The sequence below is a fragment of the Mandrillus leucophaeus genome, unplaced genomic scaffold (assembly GCF_000951045.1).
Source record: "Mandrillus leucophaeus isolate KB7577 unplaced genomic scaffold, Mleu.le_1.0 Scaffold103, whole genome shotgun sequence".
In the NCBI taxonomy this organism is placed as follows: Eukaryota; Metazoa; Chordata; class Mammalia; order Primates; family Cercopithecidae; genus Mandrillus; species Mandrillus leucophaeus.
The window spans coordinates 6,985,183-7,005,038 of NW_012098432.1; the positions used below are offsets into that span (position 1 = coordinate 6,985,183).

The 19,856-nt window shown below is 35.9% G+C and overlaps 1 protein-coding gene across 2 annotated transcripts in view; it reads right to left on the reverse strand.

Annotated features, from left to right (window-relative positions):
- PIGK (phosphatidylinositol glycan anchor biosynthesis, class K) overlaps positions 1 to 19,856 on the reverse strand; it is a 119,442-nt gene that overhangs the window by 57,112 nt on the left and 42,474 nt on the right. Inside the window, exons 4-9 of one of the 2 annotated variants that reach the window (XM_011977916.1) lie at positions 16,837 to 16,972; positions 13,950 to 14,061; positions 11,073 to 11,169; positions 8,844 to 8,961; positions 8,537 to 8,647; positions 1,686 to 1,858 (exon numbers count right to left, since the gene is read on the reverse strand). In XM_011977916.1, the coding sequence (XP_011833306.1) occupies positions 1,686 to 1,858; positions 8,537 to 8,647; positions 8,844 to 8,961; positions 11,073 to 11,169; positions 13,950 to 14,061; positions 16,837 to 16,972 (747 nt within the window). The remainder of the gene's footprint in view (positions 1 to 1,685; positions 1,859 to 8,536; positions 8,648 to 8,843; positions 8,962 to 11,072; positions 11,170 to 13,949; positions 14,062 to 16,836; positions 16,973 to 19,856) is intronic. The other variant, XM_011977922.1, reaches the window with a different exon arrangement.

Genomic DNA, 19,856 nt, shown 5'->3' on the forward strand with positions numbered 1-19,856 from the left:
TATGAAAAAATGCTCAAAATCACTAATCATCAAAGAAATGCAAATCAAAACTACGAGATATCATCTCACCTCACTTAGCTTATAAACAAGACCAAAAAATAACAAATGCTGGCAAGGATGTGGAGAAAGGGAACACTCATACACTGTTGGTGGGAATGCAAAATAGTACAGTCATTATAGAAAACAGTAGAGGTTGCTCAAAAAATTAAAAATAAAACTACCGTATGATCCAGCAATCCCACATCTAGCTACATATTCAGAAGAAAGGATCAGTATACTGAAGAGTTATCTGCACTCCCATGTCTATTGCAGCAGTATTCACAATAGTCAAGATACGGAATCAAGATGTGTCCATCAACAGATGAATGGAAAAGGAAAATGTATAAAATAACACAATAAAATGTTATTCAGCTATAAAAAAGAGTGAAATCTTGTTATTTGTAACAACATGGATGGAGCTGAAAGTTATTGTTAAGTGAAATATGCCAGGCACAGAAAGACAAACATCACATATTCTCATTCACATGTGGGAGCAAAACGAGTGGATGTCAAGGAGGTAGAGGGTAGACCAGAGGCTGGGTAGGGAAAGTGTTTGGGAGGAGAATGAAGAGAAGGTGGTTAAGGAGCATAAAAATACAGTTAGATAGAAGATACAAGTTACAGTATTTGATAGTATAGTAGGGAAATTATTGTTAACTATTTATTGCATATTTCAAAATATCTAGAAAAAAATACTAATGCACCCAACACAAAGAAAAGACAAATGTCTGAGGTGATGGATATCCCAGTTACCCTGATTTAATCATTAAACACTGTACACATGTATCAAAATATCACATGTACCCCCAAAATATGTACAAATATTATATATCAATAAAAAAGAAACTATTGTAACTAGAATCAAAGAAAAGCATCTTGTGCCAGTGTTTGAATTTATTCCTACAACATTCATAAGCTCAATTACAAATCTTCAAAATTTTCAAAATTGTTATAATTGTATATATTGCCCTTTTTCAATCCAAAAAGTTCCCTGTAGTGTGACTTTCTAATAGATAGCAATAGATAATCACAAATAACAAAGTTTCATGGTTAACAACATATGCCATTATATATTTCAAGAAACTAGCTATTGGCTCACTCATTATTTATTTCTAATAAAGTATTTTACCTTTAAAAATGATTAAAGAGAAAATAAAACAAATTATAAGTATTTCTAAAATTCACATACCCAAAGTGAACCAATGTCTCTCAACTTCCTCTCTCTTACAAATGTCCATACTCACTCACATACAATTCACTCCCCAAGGCAGTACCTGGTTTACACTTCTCATTCCTTTCCCTAATGTTACCAGGAGGCCTAACAGAAAATTATGGCTCTCGGATAGCCAGTTATGGGAAAAGTTTTAGGCCTTTGTGGCAAGTCTCAAATTGAACTACTAGCAAGATTGTGTATTTTGGAGTTCCAACATAATCCTAATGATGATCTTAGTTTCCACTAATATTGACAGTTTTTGCCTATAAATCTGAAAAGCATACAGCCTACATAAAGTGAAGACTGCGTGAGCATAAATATGTAATTTTACTTACAAACACCAACTTTTGCCTCTTAATACAACGTTTCAAAAAAATGTACAAATTGTGAGACTAGCCTTCTATTCAAATAATGGTTTAAGATTAATGAATACCTGCTTTCCATGATTTCCGAACCCTGTTGCAAATTAATAGTCTCTGTTGTAATTTCCACTTTCCGTACACTTCCAAAGAAATCAGTTATCAGTACATTTTTAGGATCCCTCTGAAAAAGATCAGTGCGATGTCCGGGAGTAGACACACACAGACTTTTGGGACACACCTGAAACTGAAAAAATATATAATAATAAATTCATGCATCACACATATACAATGTTTATTAAATCCAATGACATAATACACTAAACTATAGTGTATTTTTAAAACTCTCCCAACCCAAAGAAGCTATGCATTCCAAAGAGCTTAAAGATTAAAGTTTCATTCCTATCATAATGCTTGGAATTTTAAGAAAACTATGCAGACATTAGGACAGTAATAAAAAAGTAGCTGGCCACTGTGGGAAAAGGCATACTCACTTTCTTGAATTATATGCTTCAAAGTGTATTGTGAACCCTTAACTCTAAGATCTCACACTCAACATGATGAAAACAGAATTGCTCTTTTTCTTTGTCTGTATCCATCACAGTGGGATGCTCTAGTGGAGTGGTTTTCAAACGTTTTGTAATCATGCCCTTTGATTCAAACTTTAAATTCAAATAAAGTAGTACATGGAGGCCCAATATGTAAAAAACATTTAAGTGGAGTTGCTCTGGATTTCAGAAAACTGAAGCACAGCCTCTCTACTGCATACCCTCTTGCTCTCTATTGTGCTCCTATGTAGCATTTTATATATCAAAGCACTTTCTTAGTTTATCTATGAAAATAAGACCAAGCCACCTCCACAAATACTCCAGTGCTCAGTCTGAAAAACCACAACTTCACTGCAAAACAGACATCACAGTAATTTTTCTGTTAATCTTATCACTGATACTCCATGTCAGTGAATTACCAAGGACAGACATATATTCATTCACTCAGCAAAGCATAAAAAGTGTGTATTACATAGAATTCAGACTTACTTTCCACAGAGGATATGAAGATTGCTAAGACATGATCCTGTCCTCAAGGATTTCAGACTAGTTAGAGATGAATAAACATAACAAGGTAGAAAAAAATGGAAAGTCTCACTTCAGAAAAGGATAAACTTCTTACAGTTTGAGGATGGGAAAAAAACAGACAGTGAAATTCAAGTCTTTTTTTTTTTTTTGAAGGAAAACGAGGACTTGCTGGTGGGAAATAAGAGCATTCCTAATAAAAGAGCAGTTGCAGAGATGTGCAAAGCAAATGATTTAGTTTGGCTGAAACACAAGATATATGAGGAAAAATATTATCGGCCTGACAGGAAAGGTCCAGGCATACAGCACCTATCCACCTGTGAAGATAAGACTGTCTGCACTGGCAATCACCAATATAAAGGCAGCAAGGTAGAGAAGGGTAAAGTAGCTACAATTTATAAAACACAGTGTTCCAAGCACTGTGCTAAGCAGTTTGCGGATATTCTCATTTAAGCCTACCAATAACTCTGAGGTATACAAAAGTTATATCTCCACTTCAAACTAAGGCTCAAAGAGATTAAATAATTTACCTAATACCACACTGCCAGCAATCCTTGTCGTCCCTATTCAGGAAAGCAGTACAAGGAAACACAAAGAAGAACTCAGGATACAAATTAAAAAGGAAAAAAAAGTAAAATGCCAAACAGGAATAACAGATAGAAGACTGGAGGAAAAAAATGACAGATAAAATAAGCAGAGATAAAACTGAAGTCCCAAGAATTCTGAAGATCTCTTGGGTATTCCTGTATGAGCAACTTGATGGGCTTTCTTAGGTACCAGCAAAAGAAAACATTTAAGAGTATAGTCAAATGGGCAGGGAAACACTGAATAATATTATCTTATTCTTTGCTGCCAAAATAAACATACTTCCCCTTATTATGAAGTCACTTCTTTCTTTAAGAATTTTTATCACATCAATCTGATTTCCTTAGCTCAAGTAACACAATGACCCACAGGTCTCATATTACTCAGTTTAATTTTCAATAATCTTCTTCAATTACAGAATGTCCACACTCTAGCCAGGCCATTATCAAAGGTAAGAATCATCTATTATTCCAACTTCTGTGTATCTGCACATATTCTATTTCCTTAGAGTACGCTATACTTTTCTTCCTTCAAACCATACTTCCTTCAAGCCATTATCAAAGACAAGGATCATCTATTATTCCAACTTCCTCGTGTCTGCGGGTATTTTATTTCCCTAGAGTAGGCTATACTTCCCTTCCTTCAAACCTATACTTACCTTTCCAAGAAAAAGTTATTACTAATCTCACTATATTTAAAGGAACCATACAAATGTGCATTGTTGTCATGTCCTTTCATTCATTTAGTAGATATTCAAATGAGCATCTACAAATAAACCAGGTACTGTAATTAAGTTCTGTGGAGTGTAAGATGAATATAATACGGTCCTTACACCTCGTTATTCAAGAAGCTCAAAGCCTTGAGGAAACATCACAAATATAAACAATTATAGTGCAATACTAAAAGTATAATAAAGGTACATGGCAAGACTTGTATGTTCACAAAGGAAAAAAAATTACCTGGAGGATCCAGACATTTCACATAACAAGTAATACTTTATAAATGTGCTCTTCAACTGTTACCAATGACACTATAAATTTTAAAGGGGCTAACACCAGGTCTTCAAATTTTGCTACTGCTAAAGCAACTCACATGGTACTGTGAATACAACTGATACTCAACAAACATTACTATATACATATACTCTAATAGAAAATAGGTATTATTACACAGTTGAGCTAGAGATAGGTTAAGTCACTGCCCTAGTAAACTGCCAGAAAATGAATCATTCTTATTGAATAAGATTACAATAGTCATCATCAAATTTTCAAAATAAAGGTGGTAGGGTAAGATGAGATATTAGTGAGGAATGTTTATTAAAAACTAAATAGCAATTACGAGCAATAAAAAAATCAGTTTCCTTAATCTTTCCTGCATAATCAACAGAAGTATTTTTTAAACAATCATTAGATATTCAATGTGCAAGGTACATATAAACTTTTGAGACAGCATGTCATGCCTTACACAAAATATACAATGTACAATCCAAAAATGAGAACAAACTTTTAAACTGAATTGGAACTTAAGTGACTGTAATTTTTTTACAGTTAAAGTAGCATTATCACAAGTTTTAATATTCAAATTCATATCAATATTTAATAAGCATCAAAATATAAAATCTTCAAAATGAAGTTAGAAAGTAGTTGATATGGTTTGGCTGTGTCCCCACCCAAATCTCATCTTGAATTGCAGCTCCCATAATTCCTACATGTTATGGGACGGACTTGGTGGGAGGCAACTGAATCATGGGGACAAATCTTTCCCACGCTGTTCTCGTGACTGAGTAAGTCTCACAAGATCTGATGGTTTTATAATGGACAGTTCCCCTGCACAAGCTCTCTTGTCTGCCACCATGTAAGACATGCCCTTACACCTCTTTTGCCTTCCACAAGGATTGTGAAGCCTGCCCAGCCATGTGAAACCATAAGTCCATTAAACCTCTTTTTTTGTTGTTGTTGTTTTGTTTGTTCATATTGAGACACAGTCTCACTCTGTCACCCAAGCTGGAATGCAGTGGGACAATTTCAGCTCACTGCAACCTCTGCCTCCCAGGGTGAAGTGATGCTTCTGCCTCAGCCTCCTGAGCAGCTGGGATTACAGGCATGTGCCACTATGCCCAGCTAATTTTTGTATTTTTAGTAGAGACAGGCTTTCACCATGTTGGCCAGGCTGGTCTTGAACTCCTGACCTCAAGTAATCTGCCCACCTCAGCCTCCCAAAGTGCTGGGATTATAGGCGTGAGCCACTGAGCCCAGCCTAAATCTTTTTTTTTTTTTTATAATAATTACCCAGTCTCAGGTATTTCTTCATAGCAGTATGAAAATGGACAAATACAGTAAATTGGTACCAGCAGAGTGGGTTACTGCTATGAAGATACCTGAAAATGTGGAAGCAACTTTGGTACTGGGTAACAGGCAGATGTTGGAACAGTATGGAGGGCTCAGAAGAAAACAGGAAGATGTGAAAAAGTTTAGAGCTTCTTAAGAGACTTGTTGAATGGTTTTAACCAAAAAGCCCAGGCTGAGGTGGTCTCAGATGGAGATGAGGAACTACTGGGAATTGGAGCAAAGGTGATTCTTGCTATGCTTTAGCAAAGAGACTGGCAGCATTTTGCCCCTGCCCTAGAGATCTGTGGAACTTTGAAATTGAGGGAGATGATTTAGGGTATCTGGTGGAAGAAATTTCTAAGCAGCAAAGTGTTCAAGAGGAGACTTGGGTGCTATTAAAATCATTCAAGTTTATGTATTCACGAAGATATGGTTTGGAATTGGATCTTATATTTAAAAGGGAAGCAGACCATAAAAATTCAGAAAATGTGCATCTTGACAATGCAACAAAAAATAAAAACCCATTTTCTGAGGAGAAATTCAAGCCCCCTGCAGAAATTTGCGTCAGTAACGAGGAGCCAAATGTTAATTGCCAAGACAATGGGGAAAATGTCTCCAGGGCATGTCAGAGACCTTCACAGCAGCCCCTCCCATCACAAGCCCTGAGGCCTAGAAGGATAAAATGATTGTGTGGACTGGGCCCAGGACCCCCTGCACTGTGCAGTATAGGGACTTGATGTCCCATGTCCCAGCCACTCCAGCTGTGGCTAAAATGGGCCAAAGTACATCTTGGCCCATAGCTTCAGAGGTTGTAAGCTCCAAGTCTTGGCAGCTTACACATGGTGTTAAGCCTGAAGGTGCACAGAAGTCAAGAACTGAGGTTTAAGAACCTCCACCTAGATTTCAAAGGATGTATGGAAATGCCTGGATGTCCAGGCAGAAGTTTGCTGCAGGGTCAGGGCCCCCATGGGGGGCAGTGCAGAAGGAAAACGTGGGGTTAGAGTCCCCACACAGAGTCCCCAGTGGGGTGCTGCCTAGTGGAGTTGTGAGAAGAGGGCCACCGTCCTCCAGATCCCAGAATGGTAGATCCATCGACAGCTTCCATTGTGTACCTGGAAAAGCCACAGACCCTCAACACCAGCCCGTAAAAGCAAACAGGAGGAAGGCCATACCCTGCAAAGCCACAAGGGCAAAGCTGCCCAAGGCCATGGGAGCCCACCTCTTGCATATGTGACCTGGATATGAGACATGGAGTCAAAGGAGATCATTTTGGAACTTTAAGGTTTAATGACTGCCCTACTGGATTTCTGACTTGCACGGAGCCTGTAGTGCCTTCATTTTGGCCAATTTCTCCCAAGTAGAACAGGTGTATTTAACCAATGCCTGTACCCCCATTGTATATAGGAAGTAACTAACTTGCTTTTGATTTTGCAGGCTCATAGGCAGAAGGGACGTGCCTTGTCTCAGATGAGACTTTGGACTGTGGACTTGGAGATAATGACGAAATGAGTTAAGACTTTAGGGGACTATCGGGAAGGCATGATTGGTTTTGAAACATGAGAATATGAGCTTTGGGAGGGGCCAGAGGCAGAATAAGATAATTTGGCTCTGTCCTCACTCAAATCTCATCTTGAATTGTAGCTCCCATAATTCCCATGTGGCATGGGAGGGACCCGGTGGGAGGTAATTTAATCATGCAGGGCAGTTACTGTCATGCTATTCTCATGATAGTGAGTGAGTTCTCATGAGATCTGATGGTTTTATAAAGTGCATTTCCCCTGCACATGCTTTCTTGCCTGCCATCATGCAATATGTGCCTTTGCTCCTCCTTCACCTTCTGCCATGATTATGAAGCCTCCCAGCCATGTGGAACTGTGAGTCCACTAACCCTCTTTTTCTTTACAAATTACCCAGGCCCGAGTATTTCTTCATAGCAGTATGAAAATGGACTAACACAGTAGTTCTATCAAATTTCACAGCCTATAGCAGTGGGCTTCAGAATCTTTCAGTAAAACCCCCTTAATAAATGAGAACTTACTTAAAAGATTTGTATGTGATTAAAGAGATCAATGCAAAGTTGCCTGGCTGAAGTGCTAGAGGACAGAGCCCTGTCTACTCAGTTTCCCCTTCATTCTAAGTCCCATGAAAGCAGGAACTAAGGAAAGAGGCATCTGCCTCTTTCATTAGGAACAGCCTGTGCTTGGCACTTAGCAAACAAGAAATGTTTGTGAAAGAATAAACAAACTATAAATTAATGGAGAAAAGAATGAAAGTCATTGACACATAGTAAATTATCCAGTCTAGAATTGTTGTTTCAAGCTTTTCATTATGCCTACTTTCAACAGCAACTTCAAAGTGGATTTAATTAAAAGAATCAGCACAAAAAAACTCGAGAAAAAAAACCTAAATTAAGTTCAACAAGCCTTGTCAAATCACTATACTATAAATTGTAGGGACCACAAAAATATGTAAGAAAAGGTCTCTCTTTTCCAGGAGCTTCCCATTCAGTGAGAAAGACTTACATTCAATTAGTAAGGTCAATAAAAGACTGTGGTAAATGTTACTAAGGAGAATTAAAGGTCTATGGAGGCTCTGAAGAAAAAACAAGAAATTCCCACAGGGAAGAATTCGGGGAGATTTCCTGAAGGAGATACAATCTGAGGTGGCCCCTGAAGACTATGTAGAATTTCAAAAGGTGAATCTAAAAAAAGTACGTTTCTGGTAAGGAAAAGAAAATGAGTAAAGGAAAACATCAGGCTTCTTGTAGTAGAGAGACAGAGAAATGCTAATATACAGGTAAAAGGTAGCTATCAAACAGTTTTAAAAGCTATAATTCAACACAAAAAACAGTATCCTCTAGGAGTACAGGGAATAATACACTTCTTTTCACATTAAGGTTAGCATACCTATATGCTATAATCAAATCAAGTGAATACTTACAAGGTCATTCATATTAGTTTGGCTAGCTGGGTTAATTTCTTCCAAAAATTCCAAGACATAAAATGTGTATCTATCCATAAGATGGACTCCAATTGCAGGATCAGGTTGATGCTATGAAAACGTGAAAAAAAGTATTTTTAACAGTGTCATTATAACAAAATGTTTTAAATGTAACCAAAATTTCCTTCTAATGTATTAGTCTAAGAAAGAACAGATACATTCATAAAGCATTTAAAGCATTTAATTGGTTTCAGAAATAGGTGCACATTCCAAAGACACAGTTTACAAATGAGGAAAAGGCACATACCGAGAGTGAATCTTCTCCCACTTGGCTACTAGCTAGAGCCATTATGTTAGGAGAATAAAATCGCTCATACATGGATGCTCCTTGGCAAGTATCAATAATAAACAGTAGCTCATTGTAGCTGAAAGAAAAGTGATAACATCTTTGACAAGGATCATGCTGTAAATCATAGACTAATATTTCTACAATACTTTCATAAGACGTTTAAATCATATGTTAGTCATTTCATTAGCTAAAAGTGTTCAGCAAAAATCCCAACAGAAATTTGACCTTAGAAAACTTAAAGGTATAAATTTGTCCAAGGAAACCACAGCGAGAATTGCTTGTGCCCAAGGTGGTTCTCCCAGCTCTTTTCCCTCTCCCTTGTCTATGCCATATAATTCAGAATCTAAATGAATATTCCATTCAACAAGCACTTATTTGGCATCCATGCTGTCCTAGAAATTGCGCTAGGTTCAGAAAAAGAAGTATGAATTAGTAACTATACTAAAAGAGCATAAACTCTAAGTGAAAGACAAACACATAACTAAATTGGAATGTGACGAGTACTACAAATATATATTGAGTGCCTACAATGTGCCTGATACTATGCTGGAGATACAACAGTCCCTGCCCTCTTACAGCCTAGAGTCTAACAAAATCAAACTATTGAATGAACACTGAGGAAGGACTAAGGAGAACTGCAAAGAAAAGCAGATCAGAGAAAGGTGATGCCCAATATGGGCAATAAAGGGTGTTATTTTGTATTTCAGAGAAAAGAAGATAACATTCCAGCAGAGGGAAAAGCACATAATGTAAAAAAGTATAAGTGCTTGCGAATAGATCTATGTACCTAGGATTTAAAGTAAATTTGGGAGAATGGAGCGAAATTGGTTTCAAAAAGCTAGAGTAGGAACAATTTGTAAAGGATACCATATGAAGTCTGAATCTTATCCTGAAGAGTGGAGAAACCATGAAAGGTTTTTGTTTTTGTTGTTGTTTTAATGAAAGAATAATATAATCAGGTATCTATTGCACAATAAGTTGCCTAGCTGGCAAAAGTTAAAGTAGAGAGGAGATATGTTTTCCGGGAAGTTTTTTCTCAGACACTGGGTCTAGATAAACAGCTAACAAGGAACCTAGAAAACAAAGCATTGAATCTTGAACTACAATATCATCCAAGAAAGTGATAGGAGGCACAATTAACATGACACATTTGTTCTGTGGCAAAATATGTGGAGGCTCCTATGCATTAGAAACATCCAAAGTTAGGAGAGGTTATGGAGTAAATAAGAGAGCAAGCTCTAGGACTGAACCATTTGGGCATGAATCCTAGCTGTGTCAAGTTTGGCAAGTTACTACTAGCTGTGTAAAGTTCGGCAAGTTATTGAATCTTTCTGTGCCTAAGTTCACTCACTTGTAAAAAGGGAATAGTAATAGTATCTAGCCCATAGAGTTGTAAAATTAAATGAGACAATAGATGTAAAATACAGTATGCAGCACCCAGTATGCATTCTCTAACTGTAAGCTATGAATAGGACATAATCAGTGCCCAGTAAAAGCTTCCTCTTCAACACTTCCACACATTGCTTATGCTTTTATTTTAACACTACAGTATTTATTTTGTAGCATCATTGTGTACATATTTCTCTTTTCCATTAGATTGTAAACACTTTGAAGGCATCATATTCCACTTTCTGCCACAGGAATAGAAGATAGCCTGTAAGTATTTATTGAAAGTAATCAAGTTAAAAGTTCTTTCACTTACAGTCATATGTATGACAGCTTCCAACTAAAGAGATGCTTAGTAAGGGTTACTAACAATCATCCTTAATGTGAGTTAAGTTACAAATTTTATGCTAACCATAATTTCAGTAATTTTTTCCCATAGAAGAAATATGGCTATCACATTAGGGGCCAAAGAATGAGCTAGAAAGAACAGGTACAAGTTGAAACATACACAATGTTCATAATCTCCATAATAATAGGTAACTTGGTTGGAGGGGCACTTACTTCCTCTAAAAAAGATGCTAAATAAGAAGAGATGGAATCTTAAAAGGTTAACTATTTCATGTTACAGAATAACTCGTTTTTCTTTTAAAAACAACCCAGTTCAATGGAAATAACAAATGTAAATTTAAAAGAGTCAAAGAAATTGTCAAATTAAGTTAAAAATCTTATAAAATAAAAACAACAAACCTACTAACCATGTGAAAATTAGGTATGAATATAGCTTATGAACTTGTTAATTACCGTCTTTTCTGCCACATTTGTTCAAAAGCATCCGCAAGTTCTATGTTGGTAATTTCTTCAGAATCTTGAAATTTTAAGAAACCATTTCCACCATGTCCTTGTATAAAGAGTAAAAAAGATCAATAGATACATTTTTTAATGCAAACTGCATATATCTAGACATATACACTTACTTCATTACTTTTTGACATCACTTATTTTATACTCTAAAATATATACTATGAAAACAAAAAAATTGAATTTTCTACTACGCCAATTAAAAAGAGAATGATAGACTATATAAAATAGCAGATATAATATCTTTAAGAGGGTTTCTAATATTCAATTCCAGAAACCTGTATTTATGCTCTTCCATTGGCTCCATTATTATATCAGAAATGAGTTTCCATTCATAAAAATGTTTCAAATACCAGGCAAACATTTTTGGTGAGAAAGAAGCTGGAGACACTAGCTAGTCCCACATTTTTACTACAAGAGGTGGACCAGAAGATAGTGCTATTTGTATGCAATCTAGAGGCAGGCTGTCTGGATTCAAATGGTAGCTATGCCATGTTAGTTTAGGAAAATAATTTAATCTTTCTATGCCTCAGCTTCCTCAGCCATAAAGTGAGAAATGTATCTGCAACACTATCATTAGCTTACTTATACAGTTCCTTTGTACAGGTTTTTAAAAGGTACCTTCCACTGGGCATGACAGTAGGAAAAAAAAAAAAAAACCGTCTCCCCACCTTCCTCCTGAATATATGCAGCCCTGCAAGCTTACAAGTGGTTAGTTGACTATGCCTTTGTGGGAGAAACAAGTATTCCTCCCTCCCATTAGAATACAACCCTGTGGTAGAGCAGATTGCTTAGTGTAAGCACATACTAGATTTCAGTTCCCACTTAACCCCCTGGCCAGATTCTTGGGTGCACTATACAACCCACACAACCACATACAGCAACCTTGAATATCGGCACCTAAGTCAATGCACTGCTGTGAGAATGAAATGAGTTAATAGACACAATGATTTAGAATACTGCCTGATGTATACTATGCCTCCATAAATATTATTATCATATTATCATAATTATGAACCCTTTTTTTCTCTTACAGACCCTGGTAACCTTCTACAAAAGAGCAGGTAGTAAATATTTTTGGTTTGTGAGTCATATTGTCTCCAGCACAACTACTGAACTCTGCTGTCGTAGTATGGAAGCAGTCATAGAAACTGTGAAAATCAAATGGATGCAACCATGTTTCTATAAAACTTCCAAAACAGGCAGCCAGTTCACAGGCCATAGTTTATCAAATCCTATCTTAAACTACTAGAATTTGTTCTAAGCCTGCAGTTATTCTGAAATTCCTGAAAGAGTACCAACAGAATCAGGAAACAAACAAAAAATAATAATAATAAATCCTTTAGTTTAATACATCAAATAAAGCTAACCTACAAAAAAACTGCACTTCATCTTGTTTGCCACAAAAGCTTGAAAATTCCTTGTAATTTTCAGAAAAAGTAAAATAAAATTTTTCCTGGCTTCATTAACTCTATTGAGTTAATTTATAAAGTTTATAAATTAAGTCTTGAATGTTATAAATAAATGCAACATGATAGAGAAAAGCCACTAAGTAGGGGTCATTAACTATCTTGTCATGTGATATCTAAGAATTATTCTATACCTGTTTTATCATCAGTTGAATGGAATGCCCTCCAAAAAATTTATAGAACACCTTTTGATTAACATTCATATTTACCGAATACTACTATAAGACAGGCAACTGGTGATTAAAAAAAAAAAAAAAGCAAATATATAATCAATGACATCTTGGAATTCAAAATACAGTGAAGGCAACAGATACCCAAACAATAAAGTAATAATAAGTTAAATGCTATGAAAGAAACTAAAAATTAACATGGAAGTGCATAGAGGAAAGTCCAGACCAGCCAGGGAGAAGAGAAATATCTTTGGATAGGAAAAATATAAGCTGTTATTTCATACCTCTTCTGAAGGAAAAACCAGAAACTATTAATAATAACACTGGGACAACAGGTATAAACTACAACTGTCCCAGGTAATTGGAAACATCAGTCACCCTAGGCTTAGAAAGGAAGTCATGGAAGGAAGTGACTCCTAAGCTAAAACTAAAACGATATGGAATAATCAAGCAGGCAAAGTGGACTGAAAAGACGTCATAAGCAAATGCAAGAGCTTAAACAAATATTTGAAGGACAGAACAGTCAAGCTTGGAAGAGAATTAGAAAAAAGTATTAAGAACTAAGACAAGTTAAAAAATACAGCTAAATCATTATATATATTATTATGTGTAATACACACGATAACTATATTATATTATGGTACACTTTATCTCCAATATTCCTCAAAGTATAATCAAAAGACTACTGTATCTCATATCTGAGGAGTATATCCACAATACAGTTTCATGAATCCCAGCCCAGATGAAAACTAAATAAGAATTCTAAAATAAGGCCTAAGTATCTAAAGTTGGTAATCTTAATGTACAGCAAAATTTGAGATGGAAAATCATTATAAAGTTTTAAGTAGAAGAGGGATAGATTTGCAATTTCTATTAGACACTTTCACAGGATGATTAACAGGAGAACAAAACTGAAGGATGCTATAGCAGGATACCAAGCAAAAGGTGCTAAAGTTTACCAAGTCAATAGTAAAAAAAAATAGAGATAATAAGCAACGGCACAAAACGTTATACTGTTTTCAGATATCATCTCAAATACTTCTGCATCATGGAAAATATAACTACATGAGAAACCATTTTAACCAAAAATCATTTAATGTGTTTAAATTTCTTTCCATGTGCCTTTCTTTTCAAAGAGTTTCAATATATTCTACTATAAAAACTCTAAATTATGAAATTACCTGTCATATAAATTAGAATATTGCTTCTATCATCAGAAAGAAGACGTTTTGACCGAGGAGTACTAGGTGGGATCCTCCCAGTTAATACCCGTAAAAAATTCTCAACAGTTACCTAAGAGGGGAAAAACAAGAAAAATCAGATGAAATAAAACCTGGGAAATCCTGACAAATTACTTTTTACTTTCAAAAATGTTGCTTCTTCTTTCTCCATATATTACTCAGCATCAACTGAAAATAAAACACCCAAAAATTATATAACTTAATTAAAATACATTCATTTAAACATATACCTCCAAGTAACTTTGTTACTATTTTTAAAAGTACTAAAAACTAACAAAGAAGGCAGGCCATGGTGGCTCATGTCTATAAACTCAGCACTTTGTGAGGCCACGGCAAGAGGACTGCTTGTGGGCAGGAGTTCAAGATCAGCCTAAGCAACATAGTGAGACCCCATTTCTATGCACACACAAAAAATGTTTAGAATAGCCAGGTATGGTAACATGTTGCTGTTGTTCTAGCTACTCAGAAGGCTGAGGCAGAAGGCTCATTTGAGCCCAGGAGTTCACCACTGCACTCCAGCCTGGGCAAGAGAGAAAGACTATGTCTCTTAGGAAAAAACAAAAACAAAAACAATCAAAGTAAGACTACCTTGGAGAAAAATAAGTTCTGAATTTAAAACTTTAAATGCTATGTGAAGTGCTGCCTTTAAATACTACCAAAAAGCTGCGCAATTATTAATATGGCTAGGCTGATGGCTCACACCTGTAATTCCAACTACTCAGGAGGCTGAAGTAGGAGGATCACTTGAGGCCAAGTCCTCAAAAACAGCCTGGACAACACAGTAAGACCCCATCTCTGGAAAAATAAAATAAATTAGCCAGGCATGGTGGTGCACACCTGTAGTCCCTGCTACTCAGGAGGCTGAAGTAGGAGGATCACTTGAGCCCAGGAGTTCAAGGCTGCAGTGAGCTATGATATGGCCACTATACTCCTGCCTGGGTGACAGAGCAAGACTCCAGCTCTAAAAAAATAAAAAATAAAAACTATTAATCCCTCTGCATAGGCAATTCTGTGGGAAGATATGAAATATAAAAATTTTTAAATAAATTCAACTACACTATGGCAGCTAATTTGTACAACTACTTAGTCAATTATAGATTAACTATCAAATAAAACAGTTCCATGTTCACTACCTGGGTGACAGGCTCAATCATATCCCAAACCTCAGCATCACACAATATACCTTTGTAACAAATCTGCACTTGTATCCCCTGAATTTAAAATAAAGTTTGAAAAAGAAAAAAAAAGTTCCATATATACTTCCCCAAAATTACATATCTGTAATTTTTGAATGCACTTTGTTTCTTAGATTTTGTTAGTGGTATCTTTAACATGTAAAAAATTCATAACACTTTAAACTAGATTTCCCAATCTAGAATTTCTATCCCTCTGGGATTCTTTGAAGGCATATTTAAAGTTGTAAAGAGTAAAACACTGATTTAAAGCCAACAGCTGAGTCATATATTATGCATATCTACATTTAAAAAGTAGAAAACCTATCCAGTTTTCTTGTTCATCTATTCCCTAGAACATGAGTGTATAAATTGTATGTATACACATTTGTGTGTGTGTAAACTGTTTGATTTACATTTTTCCTTCAAGACAGCAAAATGCTAATTGTTTTAACAGGAATTCTTGTTGGCCAACAAGGAAGGAGGATGTTTGGCCTCTATTTTAAGATGACTACATAAACAAGTAAAAAGTCAAACATACATATTTAATTCAATGAGCCAACATTTTTGAGTGCCTAACACCAGGCTACAGGTACTTGCCAACTATATGATATATAAGATATAGGCCCTCTTAGCTTACAGTCTAGGAGGAGATAGATACGCTTTTAAAATTGCTTCGAAAGTGGTCTGGGAACACACAGGAAATTGTGTCTTACTTTTGGTAGGCTTGGTAAAAGGGGAAGTATTATCTTTTTTTTTTTGAGACGGAGTCTCGCTCTGTCGCCCAGGCTGGAATGCAGTGGCGCGATCTCGGCTCACCGCAAGCTCCGCCTCCCGGGTTCGCATCATTCTCCTGCCTCAGCCTCCCAAGTAGCTGGGACTACAGGCGCCCGCCGCCACGCCCGGCTAATTTTTTGCATTTTTAGTAGAGACAGGGTTTCACCGTGTTAGCCAGGATGGTCTCGATCTCCTGACCTCGTGATCCGCCCGCCCGATTCGCCCACCTCGGCCTCCCAAAGTGCTGGGATTACAGGCGTAAGCCACCACGCCCGGCCAAGGGGAAGTATTATCTAAGAGGACTTCATAAAAGAAGACTTCAAATATTAAGCATATTCACCATCTTTGATATTTAAAATGAAGTTTCAAAGGGAGAAAACACAATGTAATACAATTTTTTTACATTTACATTTTTATTTCTAATCACATAGTCATAAAAAACACTAGAAGCATATTGAAAGTGGTTATTTCTAAGTAGTGGAAATACAGGTGAGTTGTTAGTCACTATAGTTTTTCCATAATTAATACAATTACTGAAACTAATAAGCTTGATAATTTAGGTCAAATAAGAAAAATATATGTTTACTATAAAATATATTTACTGTAAAAGAAAGGTGACACATTAAACCTCTCTATAATACTCTAACATTGAAGCCAATATAAAGTTTTTCTGTCCTAGATAAAAACATAAAATGTTCATGCTTTAATATTTTACTTATATGTCATTGCCTTAATATGACCTCCAGAGACAGTTACATCAAGGCTTCAGTGACAATTAAGTTTAAAGAAAAATAATAAGACAATTTTATTCTGCCATTGTTTTAGAGCTTAAAAGTAACAATGCCATTTCAAAAGTGTGGCTAGATTAAAGAATTTACCTCATAACTTCTATAATCCACTTCCACATCATCTCCATACACATTTAGTTCCATATTCTTATGACTAAACACTGTAGCTGGTTTGGGATTTCTAGGATTACAGGCCATATCATCTGCAAGCATTAGGACAATGTGACTAGGGAAAAAAACAAAAACAAAAACAAAAAACTCCAGTAAATATATAATTCAGATAAAAGGAAAAAGCTAAACACAAATTTATTTATGTCATGTAGCTATTGTGTTCATTTTTCTCCTCCTTCAAAAAAACTATTTTCAACTACATATGTGAAGGCACCTTAATTATTTTTCATATCTTTATGTACTATATATTTTAAAGTAGAGAAATTAGAACAATCTGGCATAAACTTATGAACAGAATTTCAAGTTACTAATGTTTTTCCAAACGATGCATACTTCATGCCATACAGCAAAGGGAAGCTAAAGAAACTGTTTTTCCTCAAGCATCGAAAATATTTTTTAGTAAAATTTTACATTCTCAAAACTTACAGAGTCCACATTAAACTATGATGCCCAAAGAATTAACTTTCAGAATCCCAAATGCTTGAGTATAAAAACATGCAACTGATCAGCAAGTACAATCAGTTTAGCACAAGAGCACACCTCCAAGCCAATCACTTCTGACAAGATCCACAAATCTACTCCATTTCCCTAATACCAGCAACCACCACCTTCTGGCTAGATGTTGGAATAGCTCCCTATCTGGCATCCTGCTTCTTCTCTCACCCTCTTTCAGTTCATTCTTCTAACAGCCCCCAGAGTGATCTTCCTTAAATAAGTCAAATCATTAAATGTTCCCACTTAAAAGTTTCCAAGGACTCCCCATTATATCTGTATTTAATTTTTTGTTGTTGTTGTTCTCCTGCAGTTCCATGCATCCCTATTACATTTAGAGAGAAACTGCAACTCCTTGCATCATCTAAAAGGCTTATTTAATCTGGTCTCTGTCTCTCCAACTTCAGCCTCTAACACCCACATTCTCTATGCTACCTCCACAGTGGCCTTTCTGTTCTTAGAATATGCTAAGCCTTTCCCACTTAAGTGGCTATTGACCAAATTTAGACTTCACTCCTCCCAGATCTTCATATAATTTCAGCCTCAGCTATGGTACTCTATCTTATTATGTTTTATTTTCTTCAGGACATCTATGAATCTGAAATCCCCATCATCTCCTATCACCACCCCCCACCACCACCATTAGAATATAAGCTCTCTGAGGGCAAGGGCTATATCTGTCCTGTTCACCACTGTATCACTCACACTACATACTAGGGCTTGGCATATAGCATGTACTCGGTAAATAATTTTAAGTGAATGAAATATTTTAATTTTTGCTTATAATTTCTTTACAAGGATATAACATCTCTCTTTGATACTTCTCATCTTCACTCTACCATTAAAACTGGTGAATAACAATCAGGAAATTCTCCATTCTACCATATCTTGAGTTTCCCAAGCATAAGGGAAAAATTAATGTGGCATACATAATTAGTTTGGCAGGAGACAGCAAGAAGAAAATGTTCTGCTACATATGTTCCAAATACATTAAAGTTCAAAACTGAAACATTATGATTTTTCTTGAAAATTGGCTAGATTTCTACTCTGAAAGTGTTCCAACCCTGCCACGTTCAAAGATCAGATCTTCAGCTGTTACTGATTCATTTTCACAGCATAGTGAAAGTCATTCCTCTTAAAACAGAAAATGTATCTTCTCTTTTTTAAAACTTAAGGAGATCATTAATATATATTAAATAAATACCAATCATATATTCCTTTGTTAAACAAGACTGAATTGACCTCCAAATGTCAATATAAAAATGAGTATTTCTTTAGGCTATGTTTTCTGTTTAGGGTTAATTTCACTCTAGGAAATGAAGTAATTATTCAATAGCTATACAGTGTCAGTATCAATCAGAAAGAAGTACTAACTTCAACTTAAAATCATAAATTTAATCAACATTTCTCTTAGAGATAATTTTGAGCCTCAATATAAGTACTATGACCTGTTAACATAATGAATATATTGTAAAACACTGTACTTGAAATAATATAGAAAAAGAGAAGTTGGGAAACAGAATGGATTTCAAACGTTTTGAAGTCCAACCACATATTCTAATTCGCTGTTTCTGAAACTCAAGAAGTGTACAGAACTCTTTTCTAGAAAAAAAAAATAATTTTCACTTGGTCGAAGTGTTATTTATACAACAGTATTTAAGTATACACATGCAAACAAACTACTTAGGCTTATAGTTCTTACAAAACTGTAAAATCAAGAGAAAAGTATAAAATTCTAACAAAACGAGCAAACTAATAATACTATAAAAACATTAATCACATTGAAAGATGACATTATTTTCCAAAAACTAAACACCTGCTGCTTTAACAGAAGAGCTTCAAGTCTGGTTCTACATTTAACTTTTTTTGCGTGCGTGTGTGTGTTTTGACATCCATAATTGTTAAAGCGAACTAAAATGGCCTGAGAAGGACTCCATACTTCTATATTTGAGTCCTTGTGGACAAGCTGCAACCTAACTTAAGAGGTAGACAAGATGGAAAACCCAATTTAGGAGTATGCACCTGTAACAATGGCTGAGTCTTGGCCAATGCCAGCAGCCATACTGCAGCCACTCATACATTGCCAAGTGCTCAAACTGTGTTCAAATAAGTAAAATGCCAACCTGTAACCAATCCAGTTGTTTGTGTACCTCACTTTCCAATTTCTGTACCTCACTTCCCTTTGTCTCTAATCTTCTTCTGCCATGTGCTGCACTGGAGTCTCTCTGAATCTGCTGTGATTCTGGGGGCTGGCCAATTAGTGAATCGACAGAAACTGGACCGGGTCCAGGATCAGATCTGTTCCAGTAATTAACTGGCTTGAATCCAGTTAGAGGCTTCTTACATCTGAGTGGGTCAGAAAGAAACTGGTAGTAAGTGGTAATATTGCAGGGGCTATAAAATATGGCTTTTAAAAATTCGCAGGGGACGGGCACGGCGGCTCACAC